At 37.5% G+C, this 24,830-nt stretch overlaps 1 protein-coding gene across 1 annotated transcript; it reads left to right on the top strand.

Annotated features, from left to right (window-relative positions):
* Window positions 1-2,115: 2,115 nt before the first annotated feature.
* Window positions 2,116-9,018, top strand: LOC131936550 (uncharacterized). The gene is made up of 4 exons (XM_059293581.1): window positions 2,116-2,189; window positions 4,620-4,787; window positions 7,699-7,791; window positions 8,420-9,018. The coding sequence occupies exons 1-4, from the start codon at window positions 2,116-2,118 to the stop codon at window positions 8,931-8,933; spliced, it is 849 nt and encodes a 282-aa protein (XP_059149564.1). The 3' UTR covers window positions 8,934-9,018.
* Window positions 9,019-24,830: the final 15,812 nt, after the last annotated feature.

Genomic DNA, 24,830 nt, shown 5'->3' with positions numbered 1-24,830 from the left:
GTCTGGTCTAGAGTGTCTGGTCTAGAGAGTGTCTGGTCTAGAGAGTGTCTGGTCTAGAGAGTGTCTGGTCTAGAGTCTGGTCTAGAGTGTCTGGTCTAGAGAGTGTCTGGTCTAGAGAGTGTCTGGTCTAGAGTCTGGTCTAGAGTGTCTGGTCTAGAGAGTGTCTGGTCTAGAGAGTGTCTGGTCTAGAGAGTGTCTGGTCTAGAGAGTGTCTGGTCTAGAGAGTGTCTGGTCTAGAGAGTGTCTGGTCTAGAGAGTGTCTGGTCTAGAGAGTGTCTGGTCTAGAGTCTGGTCTAGAGTGTCTGGTCTAGAGAGTGTCTGGTCTAGAGAGTGTCTGGTCTAGAGAGTGTCTGGTCTAGAGAGTGTCTGGTCTAGAGAGTGTCGGGTAGAGAGTGTCTGGTCTAGAGAGTGTCTGGTCTAGAGAGTGTCTGGTCTAGAGAGTGTCTGGTCTAGAGAGTGTCTGCTCTAGAGAGTGTCTGGTCTAGAGAGTGTCTGGTCTAGAGAAAGTCTGGTCTAGAGAAAGTCTGGTCTAGAGAGTGTCTGGTAGAGAGTGTCTGGTCTAGAGGGTGTCTGGTCTAGAGAGTGTCTGGTCTAGAGAGTGGTCTAGAGAGTGTCTGGTCTAGAGAGTGTCTGGTAGAGAGTGTCTGGTCTAGAGAGTGTCTGGTCTAGAGAGTGTCTGGTCTAGAGAGTGTCTGGTCTAGAGAGTGTCTGCTCTAGAGAGTGTCTGGTCTAGAGAGTGTCTGGTCTAGAGAGTCTGGTCTAGAGAGTGTCTGGTCCAGAGAGTGTCTGGTCTAGAAAGTGTCTGGTCTAGAGTGTCTAGACCCTGAACGCTCTCTGCTGTTTATAAAGGACACAACAGTATTCCATATAAATTGATGTTGTTATTTTACGCTTTAAATCTAGGCCTAAAACACGATTTATCTACAGATCGACTCGTTTGTTCAAGCCAAAATTTAAAGTTTGATAGACATCCAAAGATGGTCTCAAGGGTCCGTACATCCAAGAAAACTACATGCACTTCTCTGCTATAACAATGCACTTCTTCGCTAGAACAACTGAACCTGACTGGGTGGGGGCGGGGGGGGGGGGGATTATATTCCATGCGTCTGCACAGGGTGGGCGGGGAGGGGGGATTAAATCTGCTCAGTCGACGATGTTTGTTTTTAATTATTCGGTAATGAAAAGAAGTTAAATGTTCATTAAATTTAAAAAAAATACGAAATTTCCAAGCTAACGGAAAGAAACAGATTGACAAACGCGGATGGAAATAATTAGATTTATCTTTCAAGGAAATAACTAAATCTTCCCCTTTTGGGACTGTCTTTTCAATAAGGATTTTTCAATTAAGGAAGAGTAAGTCAAAAACATTTTTTGTTCGATTTTCAGTTCAACTCATCCCAAGGTCAGGTGTGGGAACTTTCAAGGACGGGCCCAGAATCTGGACGAGTGTTTGAGTGGGGCAGTGACGGACTGGGGACCAGTCTACCCAGACAAACTTGAACGTGGCCCCCACAAACATTGAAATAACAGGGTTCTTGAGTTCCACAATACATATACTTTCGTCTGTTAGCTTTTGCATGGGATAATTGTGTTAATGTAGCGCCGTGTGTACTCAAAGCGGGACAGTTGTGTTCAAGTAAATTGTGATCATGCTTACCCCGATACTTCCCGTCTCTACCCACACACCACCCACACACACCCCCCACACTCCCCACACACCAACCCCCACAAAAACATTTCTCCCCTCCATGCCCACATCGAGCCAATATCATTCCCCCTCTCCCCCCACCCCCCCCCCCCCCCCCCCCCCAAATATCATACACCAATAACAATATAAGTTCTGACTACAACAACAGCCGCCTACGATTATTCTATTTACTACCATCACCTAGACTAGACGTATATCTGTAAGGGGCAGTAACTTCACAATCCGAGTGACTGCCTATAACCGCTATGTACTGAAATGTGGCAATATGAATACGATACTCTCGCGGGGAATCGAAGCAAAGGCTACCGAACAATCAAATTTTTTTTTCTTGCTACAAAGAAAATAAAAGGAAATCGGAGATTCCCATTATTCTATATATATATCATTTTTCTATTGAAAACAAAAATATGGCCTTCTCTCAGAAGGAGGAAGAACGCAGAAAGCACATATTCAATTTTTTTTCACTTTCATCAGACAAAAGGTATGTATTTCACAATCGCCGACTCACATAGCACGATTTTTTTGTATCGTTCTATTTATCTAATGCTTATTTCTATTTTCTGCTCTCTATCTATTTTCTGCTCTCTATCCTGAGACTCAGCCAGTCTATTGGCTATTCCGACTCTGTTAAACTCCAGTCTGTCTCTCAGAACTAAAGAAAGAAATTTATTTTGAACCAACTGGCTAGGAAAGTGTCAGGCAGAGAAGTTAAAAAATGTGTCTGAATAATGGGATGTGTCTGCTTTATGTCTTGGTTTCCGTTAGCCGGAACTGATGTGTACAGCATCATCTTCTCCCGTTCGTGCCCAAGACACACGGGGCAGATGGAGTAGAGTTTAGATGTTTGAGACCTCGGCATATGAAGGGATAGTGTGGTCAGCGCTATTCCACGGGGCCTTTACCTTCCTAACGTGAGTTAGGTACCCGTCAGAGCTGGGTAGACTCATGGGAAATGTTCACATTCGAAAATATCACCTAGTAGATTTACATAATTTAACATCTCATGTGCTCATTAAAACACACTAAACATTATTTGTTCGTTTATCTTTGACTAATTAGTAGTGTGAAGTAGTTTTAAACAAGAGGGCAGTCATAATCCTGCAGCAATGTTAGAATCGCATCATTGTCCTTCAGGTTGACATGTGTGTCCTGCATCTGTTCTTGAGCATGGTTGCTATCAGAATCGGCTGTTGGCGGTAGCATACCCCCCCCCCCCCTCCACAACTCACATAAATGCGCATTTCAATTGAATCACCAAACGACTATGAAGTATTTTTTTACCTGAGTCACGAAAAATAAGCTTCTTAATTAAAAAGGCTTTAGGAAATATTGATTACTTATTTTAGTCAGTTGTATAATCCCAGTAAACATGACATAATAACACAATTATCTCCCCTTCAAAATTATAAAGGTGGCTAAAAAACAGTAGGCCAAATCCATTTTTGTACTAACTGGTTATAGTTTAGTATTTGTATATTTCTTAGCCATTAAGTAACCCGTCACCCCCTATCCAAACCAGGTAAAAACATTTGTTTTTGAAACGGTCTTATATCATTAATGGATGATTTCATGGGGATATGGTCAGTTTTTTTTTTACTTTCTCGGATACAAAGTATAGAGTAGAGGAAGTATTGTAGGCCTAATCCCTAAGTCGGAAAACAGTTTTGCAATTTTGATTCTGTTCTTCTATTTTCAAAAGTTTAAGTAATTAAAATGGATTAAAAATCATGTCTATATTCCGAGTTGCCATACCCCTTAGTATTATATAAGAATATTCGAGAAAGTTTAGGGAAGATACTCCCGCTTTATTTTTCTATTTTTTTTTTTTACAATTTAAGATCTAAAGCCTTTTGAATACTTTTACTCATGTTCGTCTGTTACCTTGACCCAGAAAACACTACGCGCATGTCCACAGTGATCTTCTCTCAGAGTGTTTACGTTTTTCACAAATCATTTAGAATTCTATAACTTTAAACAGATTTACTCTACACCTTGCCAAAGGTAAGCCAGTTAGATCTATATTATAATATTATAGAGTCTAGATCTAGATCTAGATCTATTTTTGTTACATAGAGCTAGTCTATGTACTAGATCTAGATCTCTGTACTGATATTGTTTTGTTTGTTTTCAATAGATCTAGAATTCTAGATTCTAGATCTAGATCTAGTCTATTTCTTTATAATATAATTTAATTATAAATACTAAATATATTATATATATACAGTAGATCTTGATCTAGATCTAAATCTATAGATTGACTATAGATTATAGAATCTAGATCTATAATCTATACCTAGTAGGCCTATATACTTAGTATACTAGACTACTAGTATATAGAATCTATCATTATTCATTATTTCATTATCAATACTTCAGAGGGTAAAGTCACTAAAGTGATAGAGTAAAGTGAGTAAAGTACTAAAAGTAGGCTAATATAATATTATTATTATAAGTAAAGTAGAATCTAGATCTAGTAAGTAAGTAACTAGATTAGATCTAGTAACTATTAAAGTCTAATATTACTAATACTCTAATACTTAAGCTATAGGCCTAGATCTAGATCTAGTAGTAGTCTGCTAAAAAGTAAAAAGTGAAAAAAAAAAAAACTCTGTATTACTATTAGATTAGTATTAAGTATAGTATAGATCTATCTAGTATTCTATAGGCTAGTAGTAGTATTAGTTGATAACTGATGAATTTTAATTAGGCTACTAGGTGTTACTACAATTACTAGACATAAAGAGTGTTGTTTTTTTGTTTCAATTTTATACTAAACACAAGTCCAAACAGGTTAACAAAATTTATTTTTGAGATTACTATTCAATCATCCATAATTGTATAGCTGGATATTACAGTTAGCTGTTTGTAAATCTTGTTCAGTTAGTAGTTATCTTATTTCTTACTATTTCAGTGTCATGGCTCCATCTAAAGTTTCATCTAAAAACAAAGCGGCTAGGTCAAAGCTGAGGAGAAGGCGTCAAACAGCCAAAGCGACAGAGGCCTTACGGAGAAAAAGAGAAGAATCCATGACAGTTGCTCAAAGTCCAAGTCACAGTGATTCCCCTCTTCTCACACAGGAAAGTACTATCTATCTCCCCTTCTGTTTCAGCTTCTAAACACAAACTTTAATTTTTTGATGAAAGTCTCAAAATTCTGAATAGCCCTCCACATACGTCAATCTCAGAATCTGCCTGGCGACATTACAATCATTATTTACCAACCTGCAGTGCGCCATTTGCCAGACACAGTGTCTACAGCTGCATCAAGACACATAAAAAAAACTGTGGCCTTGAAGTTTATCTGCAAGTATATTGTAGAACTTGTGAGGAGATTAGGTCAGAGACCATCGCATCTCCTAAGAATGAAAAAGTGCACTCTGTGAACAGACAGCCAGTTGCTCTGGCAGCCTCTCTGGCTACCAGAATGGGGTATGGTGGGCTTATGAAGTTTTCGGAGCTGATGAATACTCTAGTTCGCCATCGGAAAACTTATAATAAGCACACTCGAGTAATCCATAAAATGGCACTGAGTTACTCTGACAAACTGATGTCAGACAGGGCAAACATTATTCGTGCTGCATATCCCAAACAGTCTGGCAAAGAATTCTATGACAGTGATGATTCGTATGATGGCACATGGCAGACAAGAGGCCATAAGTCAAAGTATAGTGTGGGCTGTGTGAAAGAGAACAGAACGAGAAAGTTGTATATATTTCATAGCATATGTCTTGATGAGTAGATCTATAGATCTAAATCAACTTTGAGTGAAATAGTTCATTTCTTCATGTTCTGAGATTGGAAGATTACGCCATGAGGTTTGTGCACTTTCCATAATTTAAACACGTCATTGTTTTTTTGGGGTTTTTTTACCTTCTTGTAAAAACAATAAACACTTTTCTGGTTGTAGGATCAAAATTGTGTTTTTACTTTCGAATATTGCTTTATTTTTATTTTCCTTCTTCAGATAAAATTTAGTTTATACATTTAAAACATCCAACATATTATTTTCAACAAAAGTAAATATCATTAAGTTCTCCATATATCGCTGAACATACTGATCACATAGCCTCAAAAATGTTGCGGACAGAGAGAGAGAAAGACATACGCACATGGGCTTTTTTACAAGCTTTTATTTAACTCACTTCCTCTGTCGTCAGTCCTCTGTCTGTCTAGATCAAAACGCCCGAGCAAAATTTCGGACACTTCTAACTGACAGATTTGCTTCAACATTGGCATGTGGGTCAAGACATGAAGACATTACAACATGGCATTAAATTTGACTTAATTGGATGCCTAATTAATTTTTTATGAGTTAATTAAATTTTTGTCCAAATTAGTAGGCTGTCTCATCAAACTATTCCGGACTATTAATCAGTATCACATTCAATAGGTGCGCAATGGTTTTTAGTCATGCAACTCTATTGTAAATTTTAAAAATTTAAAGTACTGAAAAAAAAATTCATAAAAAATGTTTTAATAACAAGCTTTTATGTAATAATGCACTAAAAAGTAAAAAATAAATTATACACTACTATTTAAATAACTATAAAGAAAAGCGTGGGTCTCTTCTTAAATATTAGTAAAAGTATCCAATAGATACTAAAGTGACCCACACTTTTCTTAGTTATTTAAATAGTAGTGTATAATTTATTTTCTACTTTTTAGTGCATTATTATATATATTAGGATTCAAGAGAGTTTAGGGGAGATCACTCCCGCTTTATTTATTCAAGCAATCAAATTTAAACAGCTTATTTTTCAGTATACATTAAAACTTTTTGTCACGACAACTCCGTTTTCAATGACATTTTTTGTTTCCGGTTGGTTTCGGTTTAGAGGAAAAGACAACACTATCAACCTAGCACCAGTTGTATTTTTCCCTCGACGGGCCATTTTTCTAGATCTAGTATAAATAGCAGTAACTCTTATGAGTTAAGAATCAAATCTTTGAAAACATTGGCTGTCTGTCATTGGATATAAATTTTAATTTAATGTCTTATTATAAACTTTGATTGGACAAACAGTGACACACCCCCGGTAAGCTAACCTTTGCGCATGCGCAGTAGTTTTGTTTACAAAAATTTCAACACGCATGTCGACGACAATGTCGAATCATCCTACCTACAACTAAACTATCACAACTATCAAGCTATTTTACCTCGAACATTCACTCAGATCACCTAAGGTACGCCACGAGCGGTGATATTGATATTTACTTGATTTTTATCGTAGTTAGAGTTTTTGGGTAATCTGTCGTTTGTACTTAGATCTAGAGCTAGGCCTAGTAACTAAGTAGTTGGGCCTAGTAAATTTATTATTATTATTATTAGATCTAGGCTTAATGCCTAACTGACTAAATTAGAAAATTAAATCTAGCCTAGTAGTCGGTAATTATTAGTAATTAAATCTATCGCTTTAGATTTTAGGTAGGTACGTAAAAAAAAAAAAATCGCCCGCAACTAATCTAGTAATGTGATAAACAGGTGACTCCTTAAATTTTAATAATTATTTTACATTTTGAGGAGGATTTATGTTTTGAGGTAATCTATCATTTTGGATACGTTAAATCGCCTGCGACTAGTAATGTGAAAAACAGGTGACTCCTTAAATTATAATAATTTCACATTTTGATGAGGATTTATGTTTTGAAAAATACAAAAATGTTTCCTTGTTTCATTTAATGATTTATGTACCTGTTTTTAAACAATTGAATTAAAACTTTTCAGGCCTATTTAATTTATTGGCTAACACAAGAGTGACATTACACATTGTAGTTCAAATGTGAAATTATATAGATATAGATCTAATGATCTAGATTATATCATCTATGCCTAGTGTATTTTAGACAGGTGGTAGGCCTATATTTCATTATTTAGTTAGGATAGATAACATAGTTTATTAAATTTAACATATCATGTGATGTTGGTTTCAAGAGTTTCTAGACACAAGAATGTGACAAGATGAAATAATTTTATTTTTTTTATTTGCAGGATATGGCACCAACCAAAAAAAGAAATAAACAGTTGAAACGGGCCAGAGCTGCTAGGTATCAACCTAAAGTTGAACAAGCGGACACTGGTAAAAAGTATAATAATTTATAAATTCTCATTCGTTCGGGGGGGGGGGGGGGGGGGGTAGACAATATTTGAGGGGATGCCTGAAAGAAACCGCTTAAACATTAAAAGAAAAATAAATTTTTTGGGCAAAGGAAGTAGAGCTCGTGTGTTTCTGTGACCTCGGCATATGAAGAGATAGTGTGGTCAGCACAATGCCCAGCCACCTTTACTTTCCCTAAGGTGAGTTATATACCCATCAGAGCTGATCTGACTCAGAGAGGGTCTACTGACTTGAACTTTGATTCAAACTCAAGACTTTCAGGTTAGCAGTCTTGTCCTAGCACTACCACTAGACCACACTGTCCGCTTATATAATATGAATAATAGCATATATTTTTTAAAGTTATCTGATTTATACAATGTTTACTTTTGTCTGTGCTAGTTAGGTAGAGTAATTAACTAGTAGTTCTATATTTGGTAGAATTTGATTAAAAGTAGGAACCTACTTATTTGACCATGTAATGTATATTTAAAATCTAGGTCTAGTCTTTAGAATTTTTTTTTTTTAATTGTACAAAAAAATTGGTAAACAAAAAATCGTTTTTAATATTTAATTCGTCAGGTGTTTCATTTTTATTTTTATTTTTTTATTTTCAGTTCTACTGTGGATGCTGACCTGTCTATGGCATGCGGCAGAAGGAATCCAAATCTTGCATTGTTGAACACTTCTTCTGCCCCTACACCACAGGAGTCGTACTTCCTGATTCATGAAAGCTTCATGCGCTCTCTGTTATCAGAAGTTGCTTGCACAGACTGTGGTAATAATGACCTTGAACTGTCCACGACAAACTCCTGTGGACTCGCAGCTCAGTTAAAAATCTACTGCTCTCGTTGTGCTAATGAGTGGGAAGGGTGGACATCACCACCAGTGGACAAGCACTATGACATTAACCACAGAGCCGTTTTAGGCTGTAGAGACTCTAACATGGAATATTTACAGCTCAAATCTTTCCTCACGTCTATGAATGTACAACCTCAGATGCACCCCAATACATTCTATACGAATGCCAAAACACTTGGCGCTGAAGCTCAAGACACAGCTGAAGATGTTTTGTGCAAACCATCTAGCATAGTTGCTGAATGTGCAGCAGATACAGGTCTACAGTTATAGATGGGAACAGACAGAGTAGCTAACAAAAATCTTCATGTTGAGCTAGTGATGTATATATTTTTAAATAAAACATGTTGTTTTGTAACTGATATTCTGTTGTTTTTTTGTTGCATACATTTGTAAGTCTTTATTTATATCAATGAGAGAATGCTAACTCTAACTTATTTGATTTACTTTTGTCTGTTCGGCATCACATAAAATGCATAGGCAATGTATGCAGTATGTTTTAAATCTTTTGTCAGCCCATGTTTTAGTACTCCTATTGATGTCTAGGCATTCTTCTATAAATGTCATGTCAAAGCCTTTCTTTACACAACCAAAAAAATGGAAATACTTCAGAGTAAAACAAGTACCCATTTACTCATTTAGTGTTATTTGAACCATTGTTGATATAACAATCCTCAGTGTGAGAAAAAAGAAACTTATTTTGTTTAGTACTGAGATGAGTCTGAGCTGGGCGTTGTTACTGAGGAAAAAGTCACTCAATAGCTGGCTCCTACATCTATTTCATATGCCAAGGTGAACTCAGCTTTGTCAGTTCTATCAACCGTGTCAAATTTTTCTGTCAGGCATTGCCTTTCACCAGACCCCCCCACACCCTCCCCTCGGGCATTTAGACAAAAATATATGACTTACACAAAATTCTACATGTCATACCAGACCATTTATCTTATTACTTTTACTAGGCCCCTATTTTTTTTTCTCTGTTGTGCTATAACTTTATCATTATGTTACTGAAATGAAACATGACTGTAATTGTTGTTTTATATAACTTTGTCCGGCCTTAATTCCTGCTGGCCTTTTGCCCATACCGGCCTTTTTTGTCCGGACCCCCAACTTCTGACAAGTCCTAATCTTTAATACGTCGAGATCCAAACGACTAACGACGCTCTTCATCAATATGGATAGGTGACGTTTAAAAACGCGTATTTTCACATCAGTGCTAGCGAGGGCGTCACTAGGTCGGGTGTACATCCCGGTTGCTTTTACTAAGAGTGGCATCGCCTCTTCCTCTCCTCTGACCTTTTGTGACGCAATAAAAAAGTACCCAAATCTAGCTACAGGACAATACAAAAGAAAACTTAAAGACTTAAAGTGTTTAAGGTATCGCTTCAATACCCATGTATTTTTTAGCCCCCCATTAAAAAAATTAAATAAAAAAATACTCAGCGCTCCAACTTTGAGGCAATACGATCAAAAGGATCCTAATATAGAATTTCTGAACATCCCTTTTAAGCTTAAATTTCACAACTTTGCTCTTTGTTTGTAATATTTTTTTTAGATTAAAAAAATCGTAACCGTTAAACTGTTGCGCAACTTTAAAACAAGAAACTATTTAAAAATAAAACATAGATGAAAGGATCTTTTCATCAATCTAAAACTTGACATGCAACTATAAACCTCAGCAACATTCACGTTTTTGTGACAACAACTAAAAATTGCATCACACGGGAGCAGTAAATATGCTCACACAAAAGATGAGTGATTTCTTATTTCCATTACGGGAGAGTTGAAAGGTTTCTGCCTGTTACATATTTCTTTCCTTGTCTTTTGTTTTCTCTATGTTGTTGTTCTACCCCATGCCATTCCTGGTGCAGCTTCTGTCGTCGATGTTTTATGTTGCGGACATTACATTTAGCTCTAAATAAAATATTGTGTTTGTTTTTTTGTTCTTTAGAACAGCCACAGTTTTATCGAACTCATAAAATATTCACCTTTGTGACTTTGAATAATCAAATTTTTTATCAAAGTTAGATCTTTGAAGCCAATTTCTATTGATCACATTCTATTTGAGTTTCTGAGGGCAGTTGTCTAATAAAACTTTATGCGCTTATTTGGATTTGATTTTCTAAACATAAACCTTATTACAAATCTAGATGACAATGTACCAAATTGTATTACATAATTTTTGTTCTTTACATATTTAAACCTAGAATTTATTTGAAAAAAAGTTTTTATTTACAGATGTCCAAATAAAAGAATTTCTCTGATGTCTTATATTTCCAGCAGCCTATTATATTTCTAATTGATGAATTAGATGTATTCATCTTACTTTTTTTTCTCTTGGAAAAGTGGAGGGGTGTAAAGTTCCCTGCACGCAGCGCTCTAGTCCACCAAAACGACCGTCTGATGTCTGTGGTGTCATCTTTATCTGTCTATGGGTAACCAGAATATAAGCAGCAAAAATAAAGCAGTTAAATAATGCGCTCAACATGCGCACATTAATAAATTCTTTCGATTTATGAGCAACGGAAAATATTAAACTACTTTGCTTAAGAAATTACACATTGAGTAACTCAAGTCTAAGGTGACCTACCCCATGCATTAAAGATTTATTTCTTTCAGCTGTAAATGGCGCACCGGACCCTGCCTGACATTTACAAACTTAGTTTTAGCACGCGCACTTGTCTGCTGTGGGGGGGGGGGGGGGTGACATCAACACTCTCAAGGGTAACATTCAGGGCTAGCATCTAGGGTCAGTGGCGGAACTAAGCAGAATGACATCACATTGGACTAATAACATGTCAAATCCTAAACGTTACACTTGAACAGGTCATCTTGGAAAATTAAGATACCCTGAACAAATATCATGCTAAACACTTCATATGGTCTACTCGTCGAATTATGCATAAATCAGGCGTTTAAGATATTTAAGTCACTTGAAACGTAATTGGAGCTAAGCATTCTTTAAGTAGCAGACATTTATATTGCTGCATTAAAGCTTTACACGACCTAGATTTGTACCAATAGGCGACCTAGCCACCCTAAGACTATCAGAAAATACATTAAAGACACCGTCACGTAGTTCTGTCCTTTCTTTGAAAAATTAGAGACACCAAAAATACATTGGACAAACTGTAGTTCTGTCCTTTCTAGAAGCAAAAAAATCAGCCACAATTCTTTGCTTCATGTACTATTGATTTCACGGCGACTTATTTCCCATAACTTTACACCATTTTTAACATCTAAAATCTAATTTGTGTTTCTAGTTCTCTAAGTTTAAATTGAATAAGCTGACAGCTACCTCCCCCCCCCCCCCCTCCACCAGACCTCCTGTACACCACCCCACCCCCTACCCCACCACTGAGCCCTCAACGTGAATAGCTGGACACGATTTTTTTTTCTTTACCTTTTTCAGTTGGCTGGTTAGAGTCAGGAAACTTCTGGAACTGTGACGTCATACACAGCTGAGGTTAAGGGCCGTAAAAAATACTTAGGCTAAGCTTACTTTATTATAGTTTTCAACGTCATCTTTCAGGGAAAAAAAACTGTTTTAAACATACCGTATTTAAAATTTAATTAGTAATGAGTCCAGATATCGAACAGAAAATTGTATCGCATTGGAAATGTAGCATATAATGTGGTATTTAAAATGTTTATTTCAAGGTGTTTTAAGCCGATCAATTTAAGAAGAGCTCACGCATGCGCAGTAGATGGACAGCTACAATTTTCTGCATGGCACATCTACATTGATGCCGAGGGCGCAGGTACTCAACATTAAAGTATAGGGTAGATCGGTGGGTATGGGGATTTTAATGAATGCCTAAACGGCTAATTAATTTTGGTGTCAAATTTTTGTTTAATTAATGTTCATTATTTATACCATTTACTTAAATGAAGCGTCTAGTTCTGGGAAAAAAACATCTAACTTGGGGGTCATACATAAATGACATTACGCTTTTTTTGACGATTTTACCTCCCCCTCCCCTCCGTCACACGTCTTCACAAAAAGCCAGACCCCCCCCCCAAAATGACGTCACACCTCAGCATACAACCCCCCCCCCCCCCCCCCTAAAAATGGCTGTTGAATTTTTTTTAAAAACTCGATATGTTTTTTCCAAAAACTTGTCTGAACTCTGTCAAAGTAGAGTATTTTGATCAATTCCTATTACAATTTATTAAAACAGTTTTCTAAAACACGAAATAACGGCTAAAACTCGTTTTCTAACATGGCTTTTTATGATGAAAAAAAGTGACGTCATACCATCTGACCTCCCATCCCCTCTCCCCCTCATCACACACCGTTACAAAATTACCCCCCGCCCCCTACGAGTGTGACGTCATTTATGGACGACCCCTTGTATTGTTCTGATTTCCCGAATCTTCTGAGTTTTAATTTGTAAAAACTGAAGTGTTTTGAAAGTATACATTGTTGATAATATTTTAACCCTATTAATTTGTTTACCTATTTCACCGGCTCAGGAGGTGTCTCCCATCAACACGGCAAACTCCAACTAACTGACTTGGATATCGGTTTGATAACAGTGTATCGTCGCTTCTGTCTTTTGTTTTAACACTAAATGTTTCGCCCAAATCATTTATTCAAACCTAAGTTTAGAACAGCCTTGAACAAGTTAACAAACAACAATTTCTTACTCTCTGTTTTTCACACCATAACAAAAATAATATCGTGTTTTCCACCTGCGTTAACGCCAGATCCCATCAACAAATAGCCACGCAGGTCTGTTGTTGCAGAAACAAACAGCCACGCAGGTATGCTGTTGAACTGAACCCCACACGCCGTTGTAAGACGAGATACCATCAGACGTTTATGTGCGGGCGTGCCGGTACAATCACCGTTACACCAGTCTATTAGTACCTACCTACCTACCCGTTGGACACTCTACCTGACAATTGTTACCAAGGCAACCACATCTTAACAATACACCGAGCTGTGTGGCAACCGGAAGTTGGTTTTTCTAGAGCGGAAACAGACTTGAAGATATGATTTGATTTAATAGCTGGCGAATTTGATGTCAGTAGCAGTTAGCGTGAGATCAATTTTCTCTGGTTATGTAAGTACTTTTTGGGGTGAAATGGTGTATATAGTCGAGATGTGCACGATTTGAGAAGTGTAACATGTCAAGTTTATGGTAATGGTACTGATGTGTAGTCTGGATGCGGACAATGGTACAAGTGCAAAATGTCAAGTTTGTGACAAAAGTGTTTGGTCCTAGCATGAGAAATTATTACGGCAAGTTCTCTCATGTGACGTACATAATTCACGTGAGGTAGCAATAAAAATGTAGTGGACGGTACGCTATAGTACAAGAAAAATAACAAGCCAGAGACCATAATACCATCCCAGGCTGAGATCGGAGTTTCAAGTAAATGACGATTACATTTCTTTAAATCTCCGTTCAAAATGTGTCCTTTGAATTCGTCATTTATCAATTGTTTTCTTGATCTACATATATCCATATATTAATAAATCTATATATACATACATATACACATACATATTCGCATACATACACACATATATATAAACACATATATAAACATCCCATTTTTGAGACAAAGTAAAGAACTGATTGTTGTTATTTTATACTACAGAAGTTTGTTTTCTTCAACCATGAACCACATGTAAAAATGTTCAGGTTACATTTTATGTAACTTGTCAAAAAGCATTAAACTTTTAAACTTATAAAAGTGTTCTCAAGCAATAACTCAATAATACATTAAATAAAATAAATATCAACTTCTCAATACTTGTATTAGCGCCCCTTCCCCCCCCCCCCCCCCCCCCATACAAGTAAAACTAAAACTACAGTTTAGCTGTTAGAAATTTAAATTGTTGAAAAGTTACACAACTTATTTGTTTCGCACTTTTCTGCAACGTTTTGCCAGTTATTCAAATGAGGTTTGTCTGTAGTTTGCTGTAAAAGTACATAGCCTCGTTGGCGCAACGCTAACCAAATAAACAAACGGTTTAGCACATTTTCAAAAAAAGGTTACCGCACTCAACCACGTGACCGGGACGTCACGTGTCATCAATTAGTCCACGGTGCCAATCAGGTTGACGGTTGGGATGGAACCTTTGAACTGGCTGATTGTTTTCAACTAATGACTAAACTATATTTATTCTAGAATGATTTTTTTTCGGGGGGGGGGGGGGGGGCGGACACTAGTAAAAGTAGATTTTTACTATGTAAATTCCATCTCGTTCGGGGGGGGGGGGGGGGGGAGGGCGGTAGACTTTCTTCGGGGTGGGGGTTGGGTGGAATTAGGGACGGTCTACTGGCTTGAACTCGAGACTTACGAGTTAGCAGTCCAGCTCTCTACCACTAGGCCACTCGGTCCCAAGTGCTGATTGTATAAATAAAATGAAGATTATATCAATCAAGTGACAGTTGTATCAGTCAAGCCGTCTTTGTATCATTAAACAATTTCTCAACAAATAAAGTCAGAGATGCTGGAGGTAAAAAATTGAAAGTTTCGTGAACACAACTCGACTAGTGAGTTGATTCTATAGAAACACAACAAATGTTGTTTTCAAACAACAAAGAACACGTTTGTTTGTACCTTCCATTAGTTTGGTAAACAGCAAGCCTAGGTGATTGTGTTGGAATTGGTTTTAATTAACAATGTCTAACCACAAACAACATTCGTTACAAAAACAAGTTTAATAATTCAGACGGCCGATCCTAACTTAAGGCTCGTTTACATCTAGCTAGCGTTTGTTACTAGAGCAGTAATAGTCTCTACTGGTCATACGTCCCCTACCACAACCCTTACCCACCCCTATCAACATCTTCTAGCTGTACTTCCCCCCCCCCCCCACACACACACACACATTTTGTTGTCCTACACACAGTAAATACAGCTCAAATTACTAAAGTGCTCTACCTCACAGGCCCAATCAATCAAACTGACCACTCGCAGTCCCCCCCCCCCCCCCCCCACACACACCCAATGACGTCCAACACCACTGAGCTATAATTAAACCACTTCCGCCCCGGTTACGCCACATCGCGAGTTCCCAGCTCGGACAGCAAATGAGAGGGAGTGGGGTCAAGGGGGTGTAGGGTCACGGTGCCACACCACTGACCTCTACGTGGTCAACTGGGTCAGACCGACCTTACATCACTCCCACGGCTAACATGACGAGTCTATAGTCTCGCCACTCAACCCACTTCTATCCAGACAACACATTTTCAGATTCCATAGCATGCCGGTACTAGGGTGTAGGACTAAAGACCAACACCCAAAAGGCCGATAAGACTAAAAGGCCGACACTGCCTTATTTCCAGTCGGCATTTTTGATGTCGGCATTTGAAATTTCGAGGAGCGCACATAAATTGGTTATAAATAGTTTTCTATTTCGTTCATAGGTGCAACGGAGTGCTTTTCTAGTGAGGGGAAAAGATAAATACAAATGGTAGGTGCAGTGAGCTTAATAAAACAGTGAGGGGATTGAGTAATGCCACCCCTTCCACGCGAGAAGATGACTGAAAGTAACTCATGTTACACGTTTGTGGGTGCTATTTTAACCATGTCAATTCTTACCCATTTGTAATGGAACAATTTCTGTGTAATTTTCAGATAAGTGCAAATCTGATAACAACACAAAAATATCAAATAAGAGATTAAATTATTATGAATTAATAAAAAGATTATTAATTCCGTTAGCAAAAGAGGAGACAACAAACTAGTGGTAACCACTCTATTAGACAAGCGAGTTGGGGTTACAAGAGTTGTTCACTGATTTAGGAGCCGATACAAAAGGTGATAAGGGGAGATAACTATCTGGCAGAGTAATCCCGCATGCAACAGATCGAGTTTTAAAAACGAATATTTTTTTTTTTATTCATGGGGAGTGTGTTGTCTCGTTGAGTATCGGAATAGAGCGAACACATATAGTAAAAACAGTTTAAAATATCGACCCAATGTCATGAGTTTTCAATGTTAGGTTTGTATCAAAGTTCTGTTTATATTTCAGTGGTAAAAAACTGTTTTAAATTTTAAAATATCGACTCACGGTCATTTTAGATTTGTATCAAAGTTCTGTTTATATTTGAGAGTTACACGCCAGTCTCAATGGGCCAAACAAAACTACTCACGATTGAAGCAGTGGTCGAAGTAGGTCGGGGTGATCGCTTTGTAACAAAAGTTTTTATGCGTGTTTTTTTTTTTTAATTGTTCACCTGAAGAGCCAGAACAAAAACAAAAAGTCAACCAGTTCAGTTGAATGTGTTTGTCCACTTTGGTGGGGGGGTTTTAAGCACCACGTAAAATAACTTTCCAATTAGCGCAAGTTGTTTGAAATAATTCTGTCAAATTGTTTTTTATTCGCAACAGTACGCACGAGTGAGTAGTTAATTATTTTAAGCGTTTTTTTTTCACAGAGAGATAAAAATTGTTTTTATTTGTTGCCCTTGTGTAAATGTAAACAATTGATCTGGGTGGGCGGTTAACTTTTTTTTACGGACGTTTCCCAGCTAAAAACACGCGTCGAACAGTATGTTATGATAGAGTACTCACTTTTTCCAAGGGTCGACAAATATGTTTTTGTCACGTTTCTTAGAGTTTGTTGTCAAAACGACAGAAGTAGATCTAGGTGAACTTTGTATTTACTTAACTGTACGTAGTCAAACAGTGTTTATTCTTAGCGAATAAATTTAAACGTGTGTATTCCTTAAAAGTTTGTTCCGAAACAACGTATGTTCTTAAACAGCGCGTGTTCTTAAAAAGTGTAAATTCCAAATACATACTTTTTAAAGCAATTCTTTCCGAATGGTGTATTTTCAAACAGCCTGTAATTTACCTCAAACCATTACTTTGAATGTGTACAACTACTACTATTGTATCAGGAATAGAACACAGTTTTCATCAAGTGCTAAACTTTATCCACTGCCCCCCCCCCCCCCCCCTATATACCGCCAGTGTCAGGCAGTCGCTAGAGATCACCAGTTACACCAACTACAAAAACAATTTGTTATCTGGCTGTCAGAACTATTTCACCTGTAGACATGACGTCATCGTCAGAGTTTCTTCCAGGCATCTCTTGGGAGCCTCCCCCCCCCCCCCCTTCGAAGAAAGTCTACCGCCCCTCGAACGAAATGGAATTTATATATAAAAAATATACTTTTAACAGTGTCGTCCCCCCCCCCCGAACATTTTATGGCTTATGGGCTTACAGAAAACCTACAGGCTATTAGTGATTTATCATTTATGGGCTTACAGGAAAGCCTACAGACTACCAATATCCTACAGACTAATAACTAGCTAATCACTAACAACTTCCACACAAATTAAACGACATTATTCTATTAGCTACCATATTAAAAATCAGCTTTTAACCGCCATTACCTTGGTACAGTTCGATAGCAGCAGCATCTTAACCTACTTGACCCCTTGACCCTTGACCCGTCCAGGGTTTGACGCTCACGTGCAGTCAGTCATTAGCCGAGAAACTGTCGGCCCAGGTGTCAAAACTCAGTAGACCATGACGCCCTTGTTCCAGAATCTTTTGGTGGTTGAGTGGTCGATCAGGGTCCACCGTGTGTCACGGAGAGAAAATTAGAAGTGTGTCACACACCTGGGATTAACTAGGCGAGGGTATCGCAGCCTCGCACCCCCCCCCCCCCACTCATCCCTCCGCCTCAATACTTTTAAACCTCAAAATTATTATTTTGATAAAAACGACTACCATATCAGTGAAATAGAACTTCCTTACCTGCTAGGGTGAGGGGGAAGGGGGGGGGGGCGAAAGGTGTGGAATCTGACCATGAGTGACCTCATGAAAATTAAAGTCTTTGTAAAGGTTTTTTTTTTTCACTTAGTATGTGGGCGTATTTGTGTGTGTGAATCCAAAAATCTTGGAATTTTAATTTAACCCACTTCCTAGTATCCGATTGAGCTGAAATTTGGCACAGTGATAGATCTTGGGCGACAATGCAAGGATGTTGAATTTTTAATCTAATTAGTTAGACATTTACTCATAAAAATGTAATTTAAAAAGTACTATCTATCTATATATATATAATTCTCTTCTTGGAGACGTTAGAAAACAAGCTGTAAGCGCGACTTGCAGTCCCCTCTCTTCCTCTCTAGGAAGTCTGGTGAGCTGTGGTTCACGCTAAATGTTTATAATCGTAGAGCTGGGTTTAATGACGGCTATTAGGGGCAGATAATTTAGTTTGAAACAATTTTAAACTTAGGGGAGGTAGCTAAGAGGAGGCTGCTTTCACGCGGGGCGGGTGGGGGGGGGGGGTTAGGGGTGGGGGGAAAGGAGGGGAGTTATCGTCTTTAACGACTTACTGATAGTGTTTTAAGCAAATATTTTCAGTGACAGCAGTGGTACTGTCGAATTCACAAATTATGAATTACTGAAAAGTAGAAAATAAAACAACTAAATAGCGGCGTATGATACGCCGCGGGTCGGCTCGTATTCAATAATAAGATAACAAGATTTTTAAACATACTTTCGACAGCTTGATCAGAGGGCCGTTGAGTGTGAACTCTTTTCAGTTCACGGTTGGCTTATTTCGTCGTCCACAAACTAATTAGATCTAGGAGCAGGTAACTATTTTAGAAACCACAAGCTACTGGTCGAATTCTAAAGCAAATATTTTTAGTAGTAGCCTTTGCAGAGGCGTAGTGAGGGGGGGGGGGGGAATATGTCCCCGGGCGCCGACCTTACGGGGCGTCAAAATGGGTTGTAAAAAGAAATTGAAAGTTTGAGGGGGGGGGGTGCAAATTTAAAGTTTGAGGGGGTGCAAATCAAAAGTTTGAGATGGGGGGGGGTGTGAAAATCGATAGTTTGAGCCTTTGTAGTGTCAACTTCATTTCGAACGATAATTAAAAAGTAGAGTAGAATCTAATATTATATAAGTTAAGGGAAAAAAGGTTTTACTATATGCAGAAATCACACAAAAAAAATAGCATGTGAAAAAAAAGTCTCTTAAAGTAAAACATACGTTTAGTTTATCGTAAACTTACGAAAGCTATATCCTGGTATGAATAATAAAAACAGTGTTACTTTCAGATCTTTTTAATAGGGGAGGGGCACTCTTAAAATAAATATTTTCTATATAAGTTCCATATTGTTGAGGGGGCGGGGGTGGGGGGATAGGGTAGACTTTCTTCGGGCTGGGGAAGGGGCCGGCTCCTAAATGAAGAGATTTAGACTAAGTTTAAAGTTGTTGAAAAAGAAGTTCAACCCACACACTGCAGTTACTAAAAGGAAATCTTTGCGACATATGTCTAAGGTGAGCACAAATTCAACTAAACTACAATGGATTATTAATGTAATAATAATTGATAGTTTTTACGTAATGTTCACTTAAATCTTTAGTATCAAATAATAATTTTTATGCATTTGGATTAAATCCACCAAACTGTCGAATTTTCAAAAGCAACAATATATATATATATTTAGTTTTTACTAGTTACGTCCCTTTAAAAAGATCTCTCAGTTCATATGAATCATATCTTTACAATTGCACCTTCAGGATAAAATGGTATAAATGTTGAAGAGGGGAAGATGTGTTAGTGTTTTAACTTCTTTTGTCGAGGTGTTATAATGAGAGGGAATGGATTTAAAAACTGTAAAAATAGTGTTACGTCATTTTTAATGACTTCTGAGTCACGTATTCATCCCTGTTTCGACCATACAAATTGAACCCAAGAATCGAAACAAGCAGAGAAGTATTGTTTCCTTACGCTCCCAGCCCTGCAGTCTAGACAGATCCCCATCACTGATAGACTCGTACAGTTTTGTTATGCTAAAGATATTTGGCTGACTCTAATCGTAGTAAGGGGGCGTCTATCTGGAGAGAAAATTAGAACTCATTTTTTAAGTCTTTATATGCAATGTCACGGATTTATTAAGGAAACAATCTTAGCGTTGGTATTTTTAAAAATAGTTTTATTAGACTGCCAACAAAAAAAAATTCAACTTTTGTTTTAAAAATAATTTGTATGCAAAGAGCTAGGCTGCGTTGATACAGTGACTACCTTAATTTAAGGTTAAATTCATGTGGGTAAAGTTTAAATTTTGGTAATTCTTAAACAGAATAGTCTTTCAATGTAACATTTTGTTCTAAATACCCAGCCTCGTTATGACATTGGTGAGCACTTGTTCTAAATACCCAGCCTCGTTGTAACAACTTGTTCCAAACACCCAGCCTCGTTGTAACAACTTGTTTTAAATACCCATCCTTGTTATGACATTTGTGAAAACTTGTTATAAATACCCAGCCCTGCCTACAGGGCTTGTAAGTAGGTCACCAACTTCTTATCATACTAGCCAGCTAGAATTTTTCAAACCAAGTGTAAATATATTTATTAAATAGGTAAAAAAAAACAAATAAGGTTACTTACGCTATTGTTTAGTTATTTAAAATCGTAAAAACTGATAATGATATTTTGAGAATTTTGAGAATTCCCCTGACCATGGCTAACGAGATTTCAAATTTTAAGTAAGAGAAGCAAAGAGACGTACAAGCCCTATAGCTCAAGTCATAGAATAACAGACTAGAGACCAGTTATTGGCAGTGCTTCTTTCCAACTCTCTCTCTCGGAGGGGGGGAGGTGGAAATGCACTAGAATAGAAATGCAGTCAGAACTAGAAAAAGCTTTAAAAAGCAGACAAGATTTACTCCCTTCAAACAACAGAAAAAAATCATAACTAAATTCCCCTCTAAACAAAAAGTGACAATCTGAACAACTCGCCCTTCTATAAAACAGTCAAACAAATCAGAACTACCCAAGCCCATGTAAACAGTAGACTGAAAATCGAATGACTAGCTAAGTGTCGGCTTAAAAACACGGTCCTGGTGCTCTAAGTTAAGACAGACGAATAACCTGTCTAACCTCGACACCAAAACGACTTGTATCTATTCCCAGACGCAGACGTAGACCTCATCTGCGGGTACGTCTGCTAGTTCTCCGTCTTAACACCACGTGACAGACTCTAATGGAGGCGACGATCGCGCCCAGGGCTCACGTGATAAAAAAATTAGCTCGTAAGAAAATGTGTAATAGCCTGTTCACTTAACCGAGGCGTGTTCGTAAGTGTGGTTAATGGCTATCTTTCTAGAGCATAGGCTATGTGTCACATGTGTTTGTTGTGAGAGGGCTGGCTAACATGGCTAACATAGCCAATGGTTAAATGTGACTAACTTGGTCAGATATAATTGGTTGACGGCTCTCTCATCAATGATACTCATACACACGTAGCATACAATTCATCTCTGGCTTTACAACTAGTTAAATTGGTCATTTATTTTTAAATTCCTAAGTCTATCAATATTTCCAAAGGTATTTATATATATATATATATGGGAGCCGGACGTTTTCCCGAAAGACACTTGCCCGAATGCCGTTTGCCCGAAGGCCGATTTCCCGAATGGACACTTGCCCGAATGCGACAAATGCCCGAATGGACACTTGCCCGAATGCGACAAACGCCCGAATGGACACTTGCCCGAATGCGACAAAAGCCCGAATGGACACTTGCCCGAATGCGACAAATGCCCGAATGGACACTTGCCCGAATGGGACAAATGCCCGAATGGACACTTGCCCGAATGCGACAAATGCCCGAATGCCACTTGCCCGAAGGCCGTTTGCCCGAAAAATGTTAATATTAGATAATAAAGAATATTTCCAAATAGACAATCTTTAATCAATTTAAGTTTGAAATTTTAATTATAAACACAATTCTAAGCATAAAACAAAGTTGTTTATATTTTAAATTTAGCTTTTATTTTTTTTTCAAAACTGAGAAAGTGCAGTAAGAAAAACGTTATTCTTTAATAAATGTAAGATGATGTTGGCGGCGGTGTTCTAACATTCTTTTGATGAATGATTAGAACACCTTGTTTTGCCGACGTGTTGCGGTGGTTATATAGCGCTTATGACAAAGTGTAGGCGGCGCGGCGTCTCGCAACATTGAACAGAGTCGCGTTTGTTTGATTATCTTATTATGCTTGTGTGGTGATCATTTAACAAAAGAATGAGGCGAGGTCTAGGTGGCAAATTTAAAAACTAAACGTAGTCAAATATGTTTGATCTCCATTTAATGCACCTTGTTAAGACAATGTGTTGAAGCGATTACTTAATAAAGAAAGCAAAACTCATTTTACAATCCGGAGATGAATGAAAATTGTATTTTTGTCTTTCATATATTGAAGAGAAAGTATGTTTCTAAACGTTTTAAATATAAAATACAAATTAATTTAAAATGTCTGCGTGGTAATATATAATATTTTTTTTTCACTTTCTTTTTGCGTAGATGTGTTTTGTTTACCAACATTTTAAATTTAAATTGATTACGAATGATTATTAAGTAATATATAATGTTAACATTTTTCGGGCAAACGGCCTTCGGGCAAGTGGCATTCGGGCATTTGTCGCATTCGGGCAAGTGTCCATTCGGGCATTTGTCCCATTCGGGCAAGTGTCCATTCGGGCATTTGTCGCATTCGGGCAAGTGTCCATTCGGGCATTTGTCGCATTCGGGCAAGTGTCCATTCGGGCGTTTGTCGCATTCGGGCAAGTGTCCATTCGGGCATTTGTCGCATTCGGGCAAGTGTCCATTCGGGAAATCGGCCTTCGGGCAAACGGCATTCGGGCAAGTGTCTTTCGGGAATTTGTCGTAGACCCATATATATATATATATATATATATATATATATATATATGAATATATATATATATATATATGTATATATATGAAATGTTAGTCGTGTAAAAATATATGAAACGAGCTGACCCGCGGCGTATCATACGCCGTTATTTAGTTGTTTTAATATTGTATATATATATATAGTTTATTTATTTATTTATTTATATCCTTATATATATATATATATATATATATATATATATATATATATATACTTATTTACTACTTTTCCTATACAATTTATTAATAGCTCTTTAAAGAAACATATTAAAAGTTGAAAGCAGTCTTTAATTTTATTTTTAATTAAGAAAATGACGAAAATTCAAGTTGTGAATTATCTATCACGTAAGAAATCATTTATTCTGTTATTTCTTTTTTTTTAGATTTTTTTAAAACCTTGCTGCATGAGCTGAAGCAAGCACTTCAAGACTTCAGAAGGGAGGCAATCAGTGGTTGGTGCAAACAATAATTTTTCTGCACGAGCAGCTGGGTCTACTGCACCACCCCCTCACCCCTTGCTCAGTGGTACCACCTGTCGTTAGGAACAGTGGATTATTTATCCTTGCAGATGGGAGCCAGTTATATTCATGTTCAAACGAATTAGTTTTGTCGCTTGGTCAAACTGATATAGATGTCTTCAGAAAATGTATCAAATATCAGTCGTATAAAAATATATGAAATGTTAGTCGTGTAAAAATATATGAAACGAGCTGACCCGCGGCGTATCATACGCCGTTATTTAGTTGTTTTATTTTCTACTTTTCAGTAATTCATAATTTGTAAATTCGACAGTACCAATGCTGCCACTGAAAATATTTGCTTTAAAACACTAACCCCCCCCCCCCCACTTTCCCCTAACCCCGACCCTACACCCCCCCCCCCCCCGTGAAAGCAGCCTCCTCTTAGTTATTTCTTAGTTACCTCCTGTAAGTTTAAAATCGAACTAAATTATCTGCCCCTAATAGAAACCCGGCTGTACGGCTCTTCGATTTGTAAACATTTAGCTTTGTAAAAATTTAGAGTGAACACCGCTCACCAGACAATGTTGGGGTGGGGTGGGGGGTGGTAGTGATAGCGATAGAGAGAAAGAGAGGGGACTGCAAGGAGGCGCTTGCAGCTTGTTTTCTAACTGATCCCAGAAGAGAATTATATATATAGATGTCATTCGTGTAGATACATTTAAAAAAAAAAAACTTAAATAAGAACTTTTAAATTTCTTACAACCGCTGTTTTTTAGCTGAATTTCAAGGTCACTTTAAAAATTTAAAAATACCCCTTTCAAATTCACCCACTTCAAAGAAAAAAAACCCAGACACATTCATTAGACACAATTTAACCTAATGTGCATCATTCCGCTGACACAATTATACACGTGAGTTTCGTGTGCTTTAGAGAGTAATGGATGGACAGAAACAAGAGAAGGCTCATGTCCTGTTTCTGTATTTATCCACCGTTGTTTTACAAAGATAACTCTTAGAACA

This window comes from Physella acuta, unplaced genomic scaffold, assembly GCF_028476545.2.
Source record: "Physella acuta isolate Inbredline_101_S28 unplaced genomic scaffold, ASM2847654v3 ptg000180l, whole genome shotgun sequence".
Taxonomy (NCBI): Eukaryota; Metazoa; Mollusca; class Gastropoda; family Physidae; genus Physella; species Physella acuta.
This window is presented reverse-complemented; position numbering and strand designations above follow the sequence as displayed.